Here is a 21,731-nt window from a genome sequence, read left to right as displayed (position 1 = left end):
AGCAACAACAGCAAGAAAAACTGGTCTCGAGATTAAATAGGTGCTTGTCAAACATAGCTTCAGGCTTCATCTGGGATGATGGATAATATAATAACAAAAATGAATTTTGGCACACGAAAAGCCAGAAATTTAGCTGTGCTACCATGATATAAACCTATGACCCACAGCTTTGATGCATTTTTAGCCATAGTGTTACCAAAACCTATAGTTAGATTTTTTGTCCATGAATATATTTTTAAATTAGATAGCTGCCTATTTCTAGTGCTACTTGAAACAAAATATGGAAGAAGAATAAGAAGCTTCATGGAATTTTTTGATTTTAATATAAGATTACCTAAATGTAGCATCAAATCCCAGATCACATTGAAAACCAAAAATGAAATAGCCATGATCTTCTGCTCCTACATCAAAGAATGAAAACTGTCAAAGATGTCATCCACCAAAAATCATAGGAAAAATGAGTACAACCATTCATCTAAGAGATAATTAAAAGTTATAACCAAAAAGTTTGCTCAACTATATTATGATATTAATTTATATCATTCACTCTTATCTCCAATTTTTAATTTCAGTAGCTTTGGAAGAGGTACTATGTGTAATGCTAAACACAATTTATTTCAGAAGAGAGCTCTGGCCTCAAAGCACATTTAACAGGAAATGCTTCCCATTTTGCAGATCAAATCAGGTGATGCTGGATAATTCAATTATTTCAGGATAACATTTTGGATAACATTACAAAGTGTGGGAATAAAATAATCAGAGTCATTTTATTGGAATTAGAGAAGCTCATGGTACTGCAGTTTTGATCTTACTTACTGAACTATATATCTATAGTACAGTCCTTATAATACAAGGGAAGCATAGAAATAAAAATAATTACAATACAATAAATGTATAATATGTTTCTTTTTGTTTGTTCTGTAATTCTAGGTATATATAATCAAAGTAACATGGTCGGACACAACTTGCCAGACAGTCTACCGGAGATATAGCAAATTCTTTGACTTGCAGGTAATGAATAATTTTTCTTTGTGGAGACAGTATGTATAGAATTGACATAGCCTCTCTTAGAGCTGTTAATAATGATTTGAATCTAATATTATCACAGCTCACTGCAGATTTTGCATTGTTGCTGAAATTGCTTCCAGAATACTTGAAAATACTCTTTGAGAGAAGTTGCTTTGGTTCTCATGGAGAAAGGGCTTGCATAACTACATGGTTCTATAGTCTTCCTTGTGGGAAACTCTGTATCCTCTTCCTTCATTGTGGAGAGAATATGTCCCATGAGACTCTAACACTTTCCCTCTTAAATTTAACTTCCTTTTGTTTGTGATTCTGCTGATAGTATGTATTGGTTATCTTCTGTCTCTCCCACCGACTTCCATGAGGTCTTCCTTTTTTTGACCTGTATATACTCATGTTCAGCACGAAGCCATTTCCAAAGGATTCAATATAATCAGAATTCATTAGCTTTAGAGAAGCATTGAGTATATTTATCTAAATTTGAACTAATAACAAGTAGTTGATTGGGAGGGGGATGAGAGCAGATGGTCAGTGGGAACAGTAGCTTGAGCTTCACAGCTGAAAGGGGCCTCTTCCAGAATATAATTTCATTATTTGTAGTGATCGGATCATTTAAGGCAGCAACATTAGTTTTTTCAATATTTTGGGTTTCTCTCACAGGCTCTCATTTATAGGGTAATTGAACAGAAAATAATGGAGGCCAACAGGGGATGAGAAAAAACTGGCTGGGGAAACAGATGAAAATTCTGCTCCCTGGTTTCACAGTGTCAGCAGCTGATTTAAAAATTACTTTGCTTGTATATTTCACTGGGTTGAAAGACACACTTGAATGTATCCTCTTGTTCTATCTTACTAATTTTGTATTTGTTTCTTCTATTCATGTGTGCAATTATACCTTAAAATGCTTATTAGAAAAGTGTTTTTTGTCAAGAGGCATTTAATCTAGGGATGCCATGCCATGCGCAGCTTTGCCGAGTTTGCTTCCTCATGAAGGAGGAGAGGTAGAATGACTGACATGGAAAATCCCTCTGAGCAGATACAAGGTTGTCTTAATATCCATTATGAATATCCAGAAATTAAATAAAAAAGCTGATCACTATTAGTAAAATCAGTAGTGATATGTCTTAATCGAGTCACTGTAGCTTTATTTATTTCTGTGGAAACAGGAAATAACTAAGATGTGACTCATGAGAAAAAATCAATGGAGCTCTGGTAATACATACAATAGTTGGTTAGATTACAGATTTGAGGAAACTTTGATCGCTATCAGATAAACATGGCAAAGGCATGTTGTCTCCTCGGAATTTAAACCAATGTAGTTTGCAATTGCTTCTGTAATTGGATGGAAACATCAAAGACATATCAGCGGAATATTGGTTGCATTCATCATATTGAGCTTGAAAAAAGGAATTAATATGAACTCAGTCCCACAATATGTAATAACAAAAGTATTAAGATAAAAAAATATTGGAGCATCTTCTTTCATTGTCCCTTTAGGAAAGTTCATTTGGAAACAGCTGTCCAAAGAGCTAAGCAACTCTAATAATTCTTTTTTTTTACTTTTACATAGAGACATTTGGCATTTCTCACAAATATATATCATTTTTTTTTTAGTTTTATGACCCCAACTCATGAACCCTTATTAAGATTTCTATAAAACTTGAGAAGGCAAATCCTCCATTATATTCCCTTCAGCATTCCTAAACTGAAGTAGATGCCAAGAAGATTGGTTCCTCTTCATCTGATTACACTTTTTAAAAAATAATTATCTCCTTCACTTTCAAGTACTTTCTTTTTATTAAACTTTTGCAACTTTCCCCACCCCCAGCCTTGTCTGTGTTCCTGCAAGTCTCCTAGACTTTCCTGTTAGGTTTGAAAAGTTCCCATCAACTAAAGTTATCAATAGGATTAGTGTGTTGTACAGGAAATGATGTCTCCAATTGGGAGAAGGAGTCTTGAAAGGTCCCATTGATAAGCAGAAGGGGAGGGGTGACTTAGCAACAGTGGAAAACATTTACTGAATAATATGCATCTTTCTCCCATTCCTTCTTGAAAACATATCAAGAATGTTCTCACCATCCCCAATAATTTTTATTTTAATACTTTTGTTATTACATATTGTAAATGTCACCATTCTGCAAATTGAACTGAAGGACACCAACCCACAACAAGTTGAATGGTTTAATAAGCACTATTCTTGTTTGATGTAGGCTCATTTACATGTGTTTATTGAAAACATTTTATTTTGTTGTTCCAAAGTGGCTTCCAACAGCACTGAAAAAAATTATACACAAATTCAGCAGATTAAAAATTCTAGTACAGTAACTGGTTACTAGTACAGATACTAAAAATTCAGTACAATAACTGGTTTCTCTGATCTATGGATTTCATCTAAAGAGCAAGACACAATATGTTATCTTATTTTGTAAAGATTGAGGTATAGCATTAGAGTCAAGAATATTGGAAGAAGAACCATCTTGGCACAGTGGTTAGAATGCAGTACTGCAGGCTATTTTTGCTTACTGCCAACAGCCACCATTTTGGCAATTCGAGTCTCACCGGCTTAAGGTTGACTCAGCCTTATAAAATGGACCCAGATTGTTGGGAGCAATATGCTGACTCTGTAAACCTCTTAGAGAGAGCTATAAAGCATTGTGAAGCAGTATATAAGTCTTAAGTGCTATTGCTATCTTTGTTTAACTTTCAAAGACTTATTCCACAGGGAGTTCTTTGATTTTAAGTTACGCTTAATAACGTTCTCTAAGGAGCAATCATCACTTACGTATTTTTCGGAGTATAAGACGCACCAGAGTATAAGACGCACCTTAGTTCCTTAGAAAATAGGGGGGAAAAAATCTGCCTACCAGGTATTCATCTGGCTAGTCCTTAGCCTGGTCAGCTTCAGCACATTAGTTCTCTTGCTGGTTTTGAGGTTGAGGCTGGTTGGGGCTAAAAAACAGCTTCTGAAACACAGCTGATTGTCGGAGGGAGCGGCAATTAGAAAAGCAGGCAAAGCACGGAAGATTGCTTCGCTTGCGTTGGGGCTGAAAACAGCTTCAAAAGCACAGCTTCTTCGGAAGGAGTTCCAGTGACTAAAGCAGGCAAAGTGCGGAAGGGGTAAGAGAAGGCAGCAGCTGTTCTGGGTAGCCATTTTGGGCACCACACGTGGGGTTACATTCGGAGTATAAGACGCACCCAAATTTTCCCCCTTTTGGAGGGGAAAAAGTGCATCTTCTACTTCAAAAAATATGGTATATATATCTTTCTAGTAACTGTGCAATGATATGTCATGAAGAAGGGCTGATTTGGTTCTATATTAGCATACCATGAAGGAAAAGTGTACTGTCTGTCTCATTCCTTGTAGATGTTAATTTATTCCCTTCCTTTCTGTTCCATCATTTCCTGTCTTAACATTTCTATGATGTAATGCTATTTCTTTGTTTATTTCCAGTTTGTAAAACACTCCTAGAATCTTCCTAATTCACTTGTATTATGTTTTCTGTATCTTTTTTGATTACTTAACTTGATCATTTGTTTTTTGACTATTTTTGCAGATTAATGTTATAAATCTATTCCATGTTTTTAAAAATTGCATTATTGTGGATTGAAAATTAAGTCCAGACGAATCCTTCACTCATGAAAGGAGTCTTTGACTATTACAAGGGGTCTTTCCATGAGTGGACAACTATCTTTGGATCTAATCACTCTATGACATTAATATTCTTAGGTCAAATTTATTTCTGTCTGGTTCCATTATCTGTAACAAAAGTCCCATTTTTATAGCTCTTAGAGCCTCTTCACTGTAACTGCTGAAAATGAATAGAAGGGTTTCCTGTCATTCTGAAAATATATAAATATATAAAAACTGTATTAGAAACCTGAAAAAGTCATATTGTAATGTAGTTAAAGCATATTACAGTACAGTTAAAGATTTCCTCAATACTGCCTTCCCAATTATGCGGTGATTTGACCCTTCCTGCTTTATAGACCTCCTTAAAGATGTTATGCAGTCCTTGCTCTAAAAGGTTTGCCAGCTTTCATTTAGAATCTGCTACTTGGTAAATTATGTTATTTACTAACTAGCTGCCTTCAGCTTGTCATAATGATGAAAAAGTGGTGATGCATAGGTCATAATAAAATTCCCACTCTTTTTGAGCCTCTGGCTATATATTAATAAAATAATAATAACCCCATCCCCACCCCATCCCCAGATAAGGATGACAGACAGATGCAAGTTTATAGGTTTGAGATTTGCCTATTGACACTGATGCATGTTCCATAATTTTCTCCTTACTCACCCTGTTAAGGATATTCTTGGCTCATAGCCGATGTTGTGGGTTATTGAGCAGTGTACCCTTTGAGTTTACGCACGACAGTGACTGAGAATGATTGTGGATAATAACAGTTCACATTCAAACAAACTGGGTATTGATAATATTTTACTTTTAGGATAAAAGCAAAATCATAATCCAAAAACAATCCAAGTCATACACATATAAAGTGAGATAAAGATCAGTCCAGGGATATTTTCCAAATATTAAAACTTCTTACCAGAAGTTGTAGAAAAATACAATAAAACAGATCTTCTTTAGTTTCATTCAGGAACACAGTTCAATATAAAATATAAAATATAATATAATATAAAAACAGTCAATAAATATTAGAAAAGCAATAAATAGCCATGATCAAGCAATGATCATGCAGAGAGATCAATATGGTTACAGCATATCAGCAGATAAAATGGTGTAGTGTCCACACAAACCATAATTCAGCTTTCCTTAAGTACATTGGCTACAGAGCTCAGCCAATCAGAATGCATGGTGATGCAACACAGTTTTTAAAGCTACATAATACTTTTAGCTACAAACACACAATGTTGATTTATATATTTCCTGACCAACCAGTTGGGCAATTACAATTTTCTAACAACCCCTATACTTATACATTTTCTAGTAACTTTTATTGTGATAGATTCAAAGGTAGCCATCCACCAATGAATGACCCCATTTCAATGCTGGCATCACTGCATTCTGCAGAGTGTTGTATGAACTCTACCATTCTCTACACATAAAACACACTCGGCTAGATCATAGTTTCCATAACTGTATTTTATACATTGCACTTGAATAACCATATAAAAAAATAAGTTTATAACACATAAAACACAATTCATAGTTTATATTGTATGTTTATGAGCCCATCCATGATATTTTGAAACCATGTCTTATGTCTCAGTATGCTGCTTGAACTCTATCAATTGTATTACATGAATCAGATGATTGTGGCATAATACTATTTGTGAATTAGGGCACTAAGTAGAGATTTTAGAATATGATTAAGTCCAAATTAAGTGGAATATAAAAATAACCTTTGATATAGAACAGTAATCTATTGGATCTGCCTTCCACAATCCTGCCACAAACAATTAAGAGGGATCACTTCCATAATCTTTAGCCAGCACTGACAGTAGTCTTGCTAGTTGGGATGATGGGATTTGAAGCACAATGCATCTGAAAGAAATCAGGTGTCAGTGTATTAAGTGTGTCAGCCAGCTTTAAGAATTTAGCATAAATTGGAGCAGTGTAGGAAATTTTTTGTTGGATTTGACTCAGTGGTAATTTTTCATCTTCAAGCAGTGCTGAATATTTTTTATGCTTGTGCCATCATTGAAGATGCAGGTTCCCACATATCTTTTTTTGGGCAGCCATCTGGATTATTGTTTCCTATTCTGGACTTGGCTCCATCTTATTCCATGAGTCCACTTTCTTGGTCGATTTCAGATAGGCTGAAATAGATAGATAGATAGATAGATAGATAGATAGGTATGGGGGAGGGAGGGGGGGAAGCCAGTAGGAATCAAGTAGCAATTAAGGAAGAAAATGTTGGAAATCAGTTTAGTTGCAGCTTTTGCTTCAGTGATTTGGGGTATGGTTTTTTTCTTTTTCTTTTTTTTTTTTTTCTGCTTTAATTTATATGCCGCCCTTCTCCGGAGACTCAGGGCGGCTTCCTGATTTTCCTGACTTTAATTAGCCAATTAAATGACATTGACTTATTTCCTTTGGGAATAAAGTGAAACAAACTAATGGACTGATTCTCCACCTATTAGAAAAATGAATGCAGATAAATTTCACTTGAACAACCATAATCTGCTATTATAAATTTATTTGGAGTTCCAATATGAACAGTTATGATCCACGTGGATTTGCTGTTTGTAGAAGTCCACATTCCAGCTTTTTATATTTTTATCCTTTCTTTTAAAAATGAAATTAACATGCTTCAAATTAAAACATGTTTATCAGAGCCACATGATCTTCAAAGGCATCCTTAGGGTGGGTTGCCCCCGGTTCGGTCCAGTTCTATAGAACTGGTAGTAAAACCGGCGGGAGGCTCTGCCCACCCACTACGATGTCGTCTTGCGTGATCTGCGCATGCGCAGAAGTGGATGCAAGTGAAGCGAGGGGGCCGGGCGCTCCCATTGCAAACCGGTGGTAAAGGTAAGTAGAACCCTGATCCTTAGATGAGAAAAATGATATGTTTTGCTGCATAGTGCTTGATTTATTGAGTGGCCACCTTTCCAAAAAACAGATAAAGATAATTAGATTAGCAGATCCTGGAGAGCAAGAAGGCATGGCAGAGAATATATTTGAATCTGTGAACTGTTTTATGATTGGCTGCAATATGCGTGGTAGCTCACAGGATGTTTTCAAAATTAATTATGCCCATTGAGGCCAAAGGATGGGGACCTTTGAACCAACAACAGCCACTTAATGGTGGATCTCACTGATCCACCAGTGGATCTAATGGTGGATCTCACCGATCTCAGGCTCTGCGACAAAATACTCTAATTTTTAAGCATAACATAAATAAATATGCTGTCTGTGGCTCTTTGAAAAAAGGGTAAGATAAAATATAATAAAAATTTTTTAAAAAATCTCAAAGGCTTCATTGCTGGTTTCAAAATTTTAAGAATGAAAGTCACTGAGCTATTAGTTTATATTATAATATCTGATATACAGATAGATATATAATTCCCATCCAGCATTAGTATTATAAATGCCATCACTGGTATTCATTTCTCTAAAAGACCAGGGCTATTGTTATAGCGTGACAGACACATTATGCTAAGCCATTGTTTGTTTTAATCTTGATTGTTGAATAATCCACAGCTGGTTTATAAAATAAATCGTACTACATGCTAAACCAAAATGACATAAACCTTAGTATAGGCTAGGGCAGGGGTATCAAATCCACTGCGTCACGTGATGTATCATGACTTTCCCCCCCTTCACTAAACCGGGGGTGGGCGTGGCCAGCATGTGGTGCATCCGGCCCACGGGCTGTGAGTTTGATATCCCTGGCCTAGGGCAATGAAGTCAAAAACTTTGGTACATTCCATGATAATTTTATTGAGGTATGTTGGACATTCATTATCTTTATTTATACCCTTGGAATGGGAAAAATAAATATTATTAGTGCCTGGCCATGTTAAATGTTTTATTTTCTATAGCACTTTTTGATAATAGCAGACCATGGACTTATGCTGGAGTTGCATGGTTAAACATTGTAATGGCTATGAGGCAAGGGTTGCATAGCTACAAAATCAAGGGTCTCCTATCTAACCTGCAGTCCCAAGAATTTCAAATAGACAGAACATTTAAACCTGGCCATGCTACATACTATGCTCTGCCAACATTGTAACATATCAAAATATGAATAGGATAGGTGTATTTTGCATACTCAGTTTTTATGTATCAGTTAACAGTGAATGACCTTTTCATTTCTATGAAATATCCAAAAAGATGCAAAAAAAGCTGTCTTGCACTCAGCTGTCCATAATACTAGGAAAAACAGAACATTAAAATGCTGTAGGCCTTTTGGAAATTGAATATGAAACATTGCCTGTTAATCCTAAAATAACCTTGATTATTAATATAACACTGCGCTACAGAGCACTTAAGTTCCTACTAAAGAAAGAGATATATAGCAATAAAATCTGTAATTGCTAGCTGAAATGCCGATCTTTCTAAACAAGTCAATTTGAGACACTACCACAACCTCAGTGTTTGCTGAACTTTGTTATGCAATGCCTTCTTTTTCTCTTGCTCTTTCTTCTTTTTAAACTCCACCCTCTAATTAAAATTACAGTCCATAATCTACATATCCCTAAAATAGCATTTCCCTAGCAAAACTACATGGTGGAACACAACCTTACTGAAAAGAGTATCTTTCTGATGAAAGATGACCAGCTTTTTAGTTCTGTAAATCTAATTTTTGCACAAATGTATTCTCCCAGGACTCACTCTGGGCAAGATCATATTTGTGAGGCATGCTTCCATTATATTTTAACCTTTGAAACTGATCATGTTTGGATGTATATTATGCCCCAAACCTAGAACTATAGAAACAGGACATGGCATTGTAAACACCTCTTACCTTCATCTAAAAATGGATATGCTCTCAAAGCCACATAGATGGCAATTTCAAATAGACAATTCAGTTTAAAGTAGCATAAAATATTTTATTACAGTACATGAAAACAAAATTCAGGCAAAAAACCCTCAGTAATATTTAACACAGAGCTAAAAAATGGTTGCCAAATATGCTACTACTTCTGTACTGTACCAATTGTGGATAAAGAAGAATCTGAAATATGGCATTTGCATGGCAAACTCTACATCACAGGTGTCAAACTTGTGATGATAGGTCATTCATGTGATGTAATACAACTTTTTTCTCCTTCGCTAAACTGGGGATGAGCATGGCCAGCGCATGACGCATTCAGCCCATGGGCCGCAAGTTTGACACTCCTGCTCTACATTGACCATCAGAAACAGGATCATGATGATAGATTTAGGTATATGCTGTGTTGCTGATCTCTGCTGATCATCTCCACTTCTTTTCATCCACTTCATCCACTTCCAGGAGGATGATACTAGCTGTCCTTAGTTGTTACTTTATCCCTACTTTATTGCAGATGTGGGAAGAGGAGCACTACCTTCCCTGGCCCTCAAGTAAAGCACATTCTACTGGTACATTGATTAGCTGTAAGTGAGGAATTAAAAAAATATATAGAAAGAATGGGCAAATTGATGTCTGAGTCAGAGTAGCTTGTCAACTATTTGATGGTTGATTTTCTATGCTGTCCCCCCCATCCTCAACTTATACATTCTGTGACAGTACTCTAGATTAGTGTCCCATTCAGTGAACATATTATTACCATCCTTGTTATTTAGGATAAATGTTTCTCATTCCTAATTTCTACTATAGTCCAGCATCCCCTTGTAATATATGCTTGGCTTCCAGTTTTTGTTTCGGGAGGAGCTTTGTAAAACAACCATTTAATAGTTGACAAGCTACTATTTAATATATAAATTTTAAATCTGTTCTTAAATTATTGGGGTGTTTTAATTTGTCTGGGCCAAAAAATGATTTAATTCGATTTTAACTGGTTTTTTAAATTTTTTGTATTTATGTATCTTATTGCTTGGCTGTTCACCGCCCTGAGTCCTTCGGGAGTAGGGCGGTATACAAATCAAATCAAATCAAATCAAATCAAATAAATAAATAAATAAATAAATAAATAAATAAATAAATAAATAAATGTGGCCTTTAGGAGAAAATTGCCTGCCATGTGAGAACCAGCTCTCGTTGGGCAGAGGCAATGATTTCTTGTGTGAAAGAATATCTCTCAAGTTTTTCCAACTCACCAAACAATTCTTTGTTTTGTTCATGTACCTTCTTCTAAGAATAGCCATCTTGGCACGGTGGTCAGTGATGAAGCAGTTAAGCAGATGAACAGAATTCCCTAGTTCAAGACTCCCTTCAATTTCAACTTCTACAGTTGATTTCAGCAACAGCATGGACCCAAGTATAATGAGAGTAATGAGCATGAGATAATTTGAATGCTCCATTGCAGGGAATAAGCAGCCCAGTACCTTCTAGATGTTTGGGCATTCATTCCCCTCAGTACAGTTGCAACCAGTGTTCCCTGTGCCAAGAGATCATGGGGTTGTAGTCCGAAAAATCTGGAGATGACCAGATCACCTGCCTCTGTGTTACAGCATTATTTAAGTATGAAATCTTATTTTTCATGGATGTCACCAATTCAAGCCTCGGTTGGTTTTAGGGAGAGCTTCTTTTGAATGCAGAATGGAATACTGGAGAAGTATTTTGGACAGGTTTGCAGTAAAGAAGGAAAAGACCTTCAGTTGGCTTAGGTCAGGGGTGTCAAACTAGCAGTCCGTGGGCTGCATGCGTCACATGCAGACCACACCCACCGTAGCTCTGTGAAGGGGGAAAACGTCATGATACATCACATGACGGCAATGTAACACCGCAAGTTTGACACCCATGGCCTAGGTGCCTCAGCAACTATGATCCTGCAAGTACTGCTCAAAATCAAACATACATAGAATACCAATCTGGTTTATTCCCAACTGTATTAGGAGATTACAAATTTAAGTTTGAAATGAGATGTCCTTGGTGCTCTCTAAGCTTGGTTTTTTTCTTGCAGACGTTTCATTACCCAAACTAGGTAACATCATCAGTGCTGGTCTTTGCAAATTTGTAAGCTTAAATTTGCAAATCATACTAAGCTCCACAAAAAGCACATTTTGGCCTAGTGCCAGGTGATTTTAGGTTTTCTCTCACAAAACTCTGAGATTTATCTTGCTCTTCTCTTGAATGATGGACTGCTTGGTCTTAAGTATGTTTCTTTAGAATGGAAACTTATTGCAGTCAGTGAGGATGCCTAAAGAGAAAGAAAACCATGGAGCTACCATAGTCTTGCACACCTTCTATAGAAAGGGAACTGAAATATCTTCAAGTCAGATTTCTGTGCACTGAGCAAAGAGACAGCCCTGGCTTCCCATGAGAGAGATTGAAATCCTTGCCTAAGGCAATATATCAAGCAAGATGATGGATCATATTTCCCATTCATAGACAAGACAATTGCTTGTTGCCACCACCACCAAACAAATACACTTCTGTAGCTGATTATTACTACTATGATTCTGTCCTGTTGTGACCATGAAATAATACCTAAATTCTGAAGAGTTTTTCCTCAGGGTAGGAGGGTTGACCAGGCACTGATGATGGAAAGCCATATTGCATCTTTCCTGCTATAGCAAAACAAGAATTGATGAAGTCTTCAGAGGGCCAGCAGAACAAGCATGATAGAACAAGTGATATCTGTTGACCACAGTGCCTTGCTGCAGTACAAGTCTGATGCCACCAGATGTCCAGCTACCAAAGCCTCATGTGTGTCATACAGACCTTGTTTTGTTTGTTTTTTGAAATACAAAATCAAATTCCAAATTCAGGGTATTATATTTCTGTTATATTACAGAAAGTGTGTTTGAATGTTTTAGATTTAGATATTCCAATGTCAGCTTGGATAACCCATTATCTGGATGACACAAGCCTTCTCCATTATGCCCCTCCTTCTGTAGAAGAGCTGGCCTCCAGATATCCAATTCTTGGGATTCTATGGACCCAAAAGCACCTGGCAGTTCAGGAAGACTTTTGGAAAGTGGCCAATCTCCAAAGCTGGTGCTTTCATTAGTAATTGACACAGTGTTTAGTAGATAGATTATGAGGTCTTTTTGTCAGTTTTGGTCCCTAAATTGTGGACCAGATTGTGGGGAATTGTATAGGGTCCTGAAATAAAAACTATGCAGCAGTTCAGATTGCAAATCTGGAACTGGTTTCTGGAAACAGCAGCACACAAAAAATAACCTCTAATAAACGTGCTTCTCTGCAGGTTGCAGTACGTCCTGTGATTAGATAATACTGTCATTTTGTGAGATAAGACAGCTCTAACTTAATTTAGGTTTTTGGCAGAAAGAAATTGGAGGAAGCTTGGAGATAACTTGGAGAATCATGAATCATTCAAGCACGAGATGTGCTTGAGGCTTCTACTGCATCAAGGCAGCTCCATGAAGGTTTTTGATTGACTCTGAAAATGAGCTGATAGAGATTCGGTTTACTTCAACAGTTCAAATACATCAGTGTGATAATCCCAATTAAAAAAAATAGTGTTTTTTTTAATGCAAGCATAATTACAAACTATACTGAATTCATTCCATAACTTAGAGCTGTCCTGGGTTTAGACATTGTTTCAAAATCAAATAAACCACAATATGGTTTAGAATTATATGTAAACCCAGATGTGGTTTGTAAATATGCTTGTAGTTTAGAATACTATATGAATACAGATGTAGACAACATTACACATACAGATCTGAAGAAGTGAAGAAGCTTCAGAACTGAAGAAGTGTCTTGGATGACAAGTGAAATGTTTTCAAGGAAAAAATATCAAGAAAATCCAATTGCCTTTTGGAAAAGCACCTTGGAATAACCATGACCTGGATCATTGAGAATCTCCATAGGTAGACAGAACAGGAAGTCTGTGCATTTCTGTGTGTAGGATATAGATATGACAGTACAAATCCCATATATACATCCCAACATCTGACACATATGTAAAACATGGGCTTTGAAAATATATAATAATCACATTTTTCACTTGTTCACCTTGTACCCACCACTCTTTCCACTTATGGATACAGGGTTAAGCAATTTTATGAGACATGTTTGGGTCCTCTGTAACATGTTAAATGAAAGATATCAAAGATATCAAATTGAAATAACAGTTAGTGAGAAAGCAGGTTTGAAGATGAACTTTCCAGTCTGAGATTGACTTCAAAGAAAAAAATATGTGAAGGCCACTGGGGAAATGGAGCTCCTGGCTTATGTTTCATCTTTAGATCAGATCAGGATATTGCCATCTGAGGCCTCAAGTGTTCACTTATTAATGAAGCAGTATTTTTAGCCCTGAGGTAAACTGAGAATTTTCAGACACTGTAAAAAGTCTTTAATTTTATGCAGATATCTTCTGAATTCTTGTGGTAAGGTGCAATCAATTCTTATCAGAGAAAGCAAGCGTTTGCAAGGATTTTGAAATACTAAATATATCTGCATAAATGTTTTCAAAAATTGTTATTATGCATGGTAGAAGACATGTACATATACATTACATACATATATGCGTGCACTCCTTTGTAGCAGATGGAACAAAACCAGTGAGCCAATTGGCATAGTACCAAGTGGAATACAAATTGAATTTTGAGACCATTTTACTTTTTGGAGAAATGCCCAAGGCTATGTGATGTGGTACTTTTGTGCCTTTCCCAAAGAGATCCATCTGCAGGACATAGATTTTTATCGATCCTATTAATAAGCTGTTTCTGTTCCAGAAGTATCACATGAATCCCCAATTCCCTTGTTACATTTGTACTTGTAGACATTCGTGCACTCTCTTTCAAAATCTAATCAGTGAACATACTCTTAAGAGTTATTTTGAAAGAGGCCCAGAGGCTAATGACATCAGATGGGAAATTAATTCATGCAGTTAGCGACCGCAGAATGATGGTGCCAACCAAAGAATTATGATGATGTATTAACTCTTTCATGAAGTAGCAAAAGTGAAAACACATCCTCCAAATCTAAATCATGCACCTTTTTGCTCAGCTAACTGCTGTGTGGTCAGTTATTTATGGTGCCAGAAAATAGTATGGAGTTGACGCCCACAGCCCAAAAGCACAATTACATTTTTGTGCAGTGAATGCAGTCATTCACTTTTGTAAAAGGGTGCAGAGAACAAGATGAGAACTACCTCTTGTGCCCACATTCTTTGGCTTACACGGAGAGAAGCTCTTTGCTTTCAGAAACATCAAGCACAAGATTATGGGGTATTTATATTTTTCAGTATAAATGCTGTTCGGAAATTGCCCCTTAAAGACTGGAAAAATAACCAGGGAAGCTGCAAATTGCCATTTCTTTTGCATCTCCACGAACTTTTTGCCTGCAATCCTGCCCCTATTCAAGTATTGCTTTGCTGTAGAAAGTAGATGGAAACTGTATTTCTTCCAAGAGGCATTTAGTTCTCTATTATTGTCTGGAGACATTTTCTGGGGTTTGTAAATAGGAATGGAGTGCCTGAATGTTTTTGTGAGTGGAAATTATGCTATATATTTTGAAATTGAAATTTTGAGGTTACCTGCTGCATATGTCACTGCATTTATTTTCTACGCACAGTCATAGAGCTGAACTTTTTTTTTTCATTTAATAGAAGAGAAGATATATATCCTAACCACTAATATATCCTAATCAGGCAGTCCTGATGAAAATGCTCCCCTCTTCATTTATTGATCCCTGGAGGAAGTTCTATTAATGCTAATGGAAGCTTCCCTCTAGGGCTGGTAGGAGAACAATTTCTTCAGGATCAAACTGAGAGAGAATTATAGTAAACCTTTTCTTCTCAGGATTTCTGGTCTCAATAAAAATGGAGTCAACAATACTTCTTATTAATTGATACTTTGAAAAATGAAGTAGGCAGATCAGGAAGCAAATATCTGGCCACACCTAGCAGAAAAATTGAAAACAGCTGTTTATAACTTTAAGTGAAGTCTAACCTGCCCGGTTTTTAAAACCCAACAGTATTGTCATTGTTAAAGTTAATTTAACATTCCATTTTAATTGAACTTCTGTTTCCATCGTCACCTCCTACAGAGAAACAAAAGATAGCTACATATATGATTCGAATGTATCTACTTCACTTCTCTGGTTTCAACCTTTTTTGCTTTAAACAAAACAAACTACTAAAAGTAATCATGGCTTTGGTAAAGAAAAAAGTAAAATAAACAGCGATATAATGGACAGCAAAAGCCTTTTTATGTTTCAAAAATAAATATTTTAATAATCTTGAAAGTAATCTGACAGATCCAGTGTCATTTTCTGTTGCTAGGGCTACCATATTAGGGCTGCAAAAATCCCCCAAAATGCTACTCCATCTAGTGGTTGACCAGAGTTTTGGAGTTCCTGTTTGTTTGTGTCTGTCTTTTTGTCCTATTGCCCCTTCTTAAACTGTTTTTTCAGGACTCGAAAAAACCTGTTTGATTAGAAATGAATTATTAAAAATTATTGATCTGCTATTCAGACCAGTTTGAGAAACACTGATCTAGACCTTCAGTTCTCATTATCCACATAAAAGATGTAGTCTGTTACATTTGGAAGGCACCAAGCTAAAGAATAATCACAGTTTTAGTCTTTGTTTCAAATACCTGTTGCATGTTAATAGAGTTAATACATTTGTTTCCTAATATTAGAAAGCTAATTCAGACTTTCTTCCTTGACTCCTATACTGTGTACATGAAGCTTTCCAAAAGTTTGAGGCTATGAGTTGTTATGTTTTGGATTCCTCCTCCCACCTTTCAGCAGTTACAGGTTTTTTTTAATGGAACTTACACCCAATTCCTGTTTTCTTTGTTGTTAGGGGTGTGTTAGACAAACCAGTGTTACCTGTAGAGTTACTGCCTTTGGGATTTCTTTCAGTGTGATGTAATAAAGTGTTTGAAGGGAAACAAGAAGAGAATTTTGGCTGAGTTTGTGTGTGTGTGAGAGTGTACTCTTATATGAGAGAGAAAAAGGGACAAAGCTAAAAGAAGCATTTTCCATGCAATTTTAACTGTTGAAAACTGCTTATAAAACTTATTACAAGAAGAATGATGAAAGGAAAGAGAATGTTCCGAAGAGCAAAGGTAAGTCTGGTACCCAAATTTGTTCTGCCTGAGATAGAGGAGAGAACTTATTTTTTTTCTTCTAGAGTGGAAGTCTCAACTATTGTTTAACTTAATTTATCTCAAGATAAATGGTTCCCATTCAAAATTTCTGGGGTATTTGGACTGTGAAGCTTTGCGGTCTAGACGTTCTTCAGTGTTTGTTTGATGAACCACAGAAAGGAAATATCTACCTTGCTAGGAATCAAAACAAACTTTATTTTTTTATCTCATTGATTACATTTATATACTATTCATTTAGCTGTTTGGAGCAACACTGTGCAGCTTGTTGTATTGTAGATTGTACTATGTAGTGGCAAAAACCAACCAACCCAGGATTGTAGATCCTTATGATGTTTTACTTTTTTAATAGGATTGGATAGGCATTCGGTGCTTTTCTTGAAATGTGTATCTGGTGGTGACAGCAGCAATGTTCAGATGGACAGCTGTGATCTATTTTAAGTCTCCCTAAGAAACCAAAAGTTTAGAATCAGCTATATAACTGGCCTGGTTTACAGTGTTCGCTAATCCAGTTTTGTTGATTGTGGTTTGATGAATATGCCAAACCACATGAATGTGTGTGAATCCATTCTGAAACAGAGGAAGAGTCTCAGCAATGGGGAATGCCAACAATTTTGGAGATTTCCAAAATGGACTGGGATTGGTAAAAGTAGAAATATACACCATTCTTATTTTTTTTCTTCAAATCTAGTTGCTTGGTAAGAATGTATAGTTCTAAATCAAGGTACCACATTACATTCTATTCACTACATTTAACTTTGTGTTCAGAGTTTAGTTTGGAGCGGGCTTATTGTCAGTTGTGGGTGTAGGACTACAGCATCAAAAATGCCAAAAGTCTGTGAATATAGTCAGCCCAAAGGAGAAAAACAGAACTGGGGAGAAGCAGCTGCAATTTTTTCAAAATACCTGCATACTTCCTCATTCCATTGGTTTGTCATCAAAAGCTTGCCTCATCACAAGGCTTCTACAACTATGTCATGGTCACATTCCACCATATTTTAAAGGAAGAACATCAGTCTTGCACACCATGACCAATGTAAAATGGGGTCAGTTTACTTTTGGCTTGTGAAACTATATATATATATTAATATATATCAAAGGGAATATTTTTCAATATATTAATATATTCAGGAACAAGTCAGAAGTGGTAGACCCATATGAGTCAATCAGTGTTGTATCAAAATTTGCTTTGAAATTAACAGAATAACAAAGTTGGAAGGGATCTTGGAGGACTTCTAGTCCAACTCTCTACTGAAGCAGGAGACCTTATACCAAATCAGTTCCAGACAAGTGACTGTTCAGTCTCTTCTTAAAAGCCTCCAGTGATGTATTTAATCATACAGTGATGTATTTATAGTATTTAATGTGTTTCCAATTATTTAGGAATAACATTTCACCTGACTTCCTCACTAATTCATTTTTTTCTTCAAATGTGATCTTTTCCATGCAGCCAGTCAAAGAAGAGCAATCTGACAATCTTGTTTTTAATCAAAACTGCTATACTCCTCCAACGCTGGAGTTTATGTTAGCCATGATCCAAAAGATAGATCAATAATTTATTAACCCCTCTTCCTATCAATGTTCATTGTGAGGCAAAAAATAATTCACCATTTCTCAACACTACATTTTTCTCCTCCTATTCCACTGTTCTCTCTTTGTACAATTAGTTTGTAAACTACTTGATCAAGGAACTGTAAAATACCAGATTCCTGCAGTTCAGAGGAATAGCTATATAACATGTCATGCTTTGAAATTTAGCTTAGCTCTCTCTAATTAATTTACAAGCCTTTCATATGGTATAGAATATCTTCATTTAATAATTCTATGCTGTATTTGTTAACATTGACCTTTATTTGTGGGTCAGACTGAAATTTCAGGCTGAAAACTCACTTAAGAAATACATTTACAGTAAACTGCTATTTCTTTGGCATATTTAAATAACCAAATAGGTGTGAAGAAGCTGTAAGAAAACACAGGAAGGGTGCAATGATCTCATAGATTTTCCATTAGGGATCTGATCAATAATCTAGACTTTTTCACCTAGTAACTCCTTTGATTCTAATTAAGAGTTTCTTTGAAGTATGACACTTTGATATTCACTCTTTCTTGACTTAGCTATCATTAAAGAACAGTGCAGTATGTGAAACTCAACAAGAAAACAGTGAAGTAAGATGCCTTAGAAAGATATTCAGCGGAATCCTAATTTTTGATGCTAGCTTTGCTACAAAAAAAAGTCAGAAAAGGCTAATTGGAATCTTGGAATCATGCAATATGTCAAATTATAACTGATAAATTGTTATTTTAGCCATGAGTAATGGAACAAACCATACTTGGGTGGTTTAATTCAGTATGTTGAGACATCAATGATAGTTTACACTATTTTTTACAGTGCATCCCAGCCACTGAACCACTAACTAGTTTCAAATGTATTCTTCAGAAAGTGTAAAATCAAAGTTGTGTCTAGGATAAAACAGATGATCATTTTAATATACATTGAAGACTATAAAATGAGTCAGTTTATATAGCCTGAACAAGCTATAAATGTCAACTAAAGGAGCATGGGATGAATTTGTTCCCAACTTAAGTTGCATGTTTCTATCCATTTCATGGCTCTTTCAATGTATACCACTATATGATGAATGGACTCAGTAGCCTGAGTCTGTTTTTCTTCAATTAACAATACTGAAACATTCACAGTCCTATAGCTCTGTATTTCTATCTTTACTGAGGCTATAGTGTTCTCAAAGTCCAAACTTATATATATATATATATATATATATATATATATGAGACCAACAAACATGAAATAGCACCCTGTGACTAGGAAAAGAGTCATGTTTTTAAGACCTTCAAAAATGCCAGCAGATACGAGGGACTATGGTATTTCAGAGGACAATCACTTCATCAGAAAATTCCCACTTGCTAGGTCCTTCTAGATCAGGGGTATCAAACTCAAGTGGTTCGATCTGGCCTGAAGGACTGTCCTGGTCAACCCAATGCAAAGAAGAAAGATCAAGCCAGCATAGCTTCGGCCTGGTCTACCCAGTGCGAAGAGGAAACAGGACAGCAGTTTGGGGACTGTCCACACCCACCCAGTTGGCCACACCCACCCAGTCAGCCATACCCGCCCGGTTCCCCCAACCACAGCCTACAATGAAATTGAGTTTGACACCCCTGTTCTATATCAATAACACTTAGACTTATATACCATTTCATAGTGCTTTACAGCATCCTCTAAGCAGTTTACAGAGTCAGCATATTGCCCCCAACAATCTGGGTCCTCATTTTATCGACTCTGAAGGATGGATGGCTGAGTCAACCTTGAGCTGGTGAGGCTCAAACTCCTTGCAGTGAGCTGAATTAGCCTGCAATACTGCATTCTAACCACTGCACCACCACGGCTAGATCACATCTCCTGATAGAGGGGACCCAGAGTACATCCCTTTTATTGGACCTAGAGGAGCAGGTAGAAACTATCAGAGAGAGGCAGCCCTACAAATAACTTGGTCCTGCCTATGAAAGGTTTTATAGGTGACAATCAGAAATTGAATCAGTGTAGCTTATGGAACAGAAGTGTAACATGGTGTTCCAAGGTGTGCCTATAAATGCTTCTGCTTCCACACTCTATATTGTTGCATGTCTGGATCATGTATTCATGCTGAAAACCGCCAAATTAGATCTTCCCATGAGAAATGTGTTAATTAGTACAGTATGAATAAAATGAGCAACATTCCAGGGCAGAGATGAAGGTGAATAAAAGATCTTTACAAATCTCTGGAAATTCCTTCTAACAAAGCTACTGCTGAAACCTTTTCTCCACCCACAATTTCACAACTGCCTTGTTTCCTTGAATATGGTCTCTTAGAAGCCACAATATTCCAAAAAGAAACTGGAGCTGTTAATCATTCCATTTGATCCAGACTGCCGAGCTAGTCTTACTCTTCCTAGCAGCTGTTATTTTCTTTAATTAGCACAAATGAAGGCTTGGAGGATAGAGATACCTGGGTGTTAAATATATCAAATATAATTCCTAGATTGAATTTCCACTTGTTGCACAATGTTTGTGAAGGAAGCTACACAGTTTTCTTTAGGGTACTGAGTTGGATCTTCAAAATCCCCCCCCTTTTTTTTTGTAATGTCCTTTGAGATTTCTTTCTTTTAATAAATAAAAATATTATGAACCACGGTGGCGCAGTGGTTAGAGTGCAGTACTGCAGGCTACTTCTGCTGACTGCCAGCTGATTGCAATTTGGCAGTTCAAATCTCACCAGGGTCAAGGTTGACTCACCCTTCCATCTTTTCGAGGTCAGTAAAATGAGGACCCAAATTGTTGGGGGCAATATGCTTAGAGAAGGCTGTAAAGCACTGTAAAGTGGTATATAAGTCTTAAGTGCTATTGCTATTGCTATTATTTTCCTGATCTGCCATAGAATCTCTCTCAGGTCATAGATTGTATTAAACCAAAGAATCATATTCCTGCAATCCACAGGTGCCAGAGAACTTGGCAAAACTACAGTACTGCTATCTGTAATTTTACAGTTTTGTTATTTTTTTGGCTGACATCCCAGGGACTTTTGCAGTATTTGGCCAGTAGAATTGAGGGACTCTGTCTGGATCAAAGCCACCATATATGGGATAGGAGAAAGTTAATTCCCTTCTCTCCTTGTGACTCATTTGCAATTCTGATATGTTTTCTGCAAGGCTTTTTTTACACCCATAGTTTCTTTGGATTAGTTTCCTGTTTTAAGCCCTTATAAAAACAGAAGACCAACATGAGATTCCAAGATTTTTCTTTCCTTCCTTCTTTCTTCTCTCCTTCCACTGAGATGCAGAAGAAATGATGACAGGGAAGGGGGGGGGAAGGGGGGAAGGAGATGAATTCAAAGTTGAATTGTATTTTATCATACTGGAACAATCAGAAAAAAATTCTTAGAAGTGTGGGCAACATGTGATGAATGGACAGCTGCATTCTGCTGTTCTGTTAGCCAAATGTGACTGGAAAAAATCTGTTTTTTTTTTCTTAAAAAATCTGGGAAAAAACAATTCTTTAGAAAAAATAGATTTAATAAA

At 36.4% G+C, this 21,731-nt stretch overlaps 1 protein-coding gene across 1 annotated transcript in view; it reads left to right on the top strand.

Moving 5' to 3' along the window:
* SH3PXD2A (SH3 and PX domains 2A) overlaps positions 1-21,731 on the top strand; it is a 251,693-nt gene that overhangs the window by 36,331 nt on the left and 193,631 nt on the right. The window contains exon 2 of the mRNA XM_070945171.1: positions 931-1,011. Within this exon, the coding sequence (XP_070801272.1) occupies positions 931-1,011 (81 nt within the window). The remainder of the gene's footprint in view (positions 1-930; positions 1,012-21,731) is intronic.

The sequence above is a fragment of the Pituophis catenifer genome, unplaced genomic scaffold (assembly GCF_029215685.1).
Source record: "Pituophis catenifer annectens isolate HBS135680 unplaced genomic scaffold, rPitCat1.0.hap2 SCAF_6, whole genome shotgun sequence".
Classification (NCBI taxonomy): Eukaryota; Metazoa; Chordata; class Lepidosauria; order Squamata; family Colubridae; genus Pituophis; species Pituophis catenifer.
Note: the sequence above shows the minus strand (reverse complement) of the source record. Positions and strands in the feature narration are given on the sequence as shown.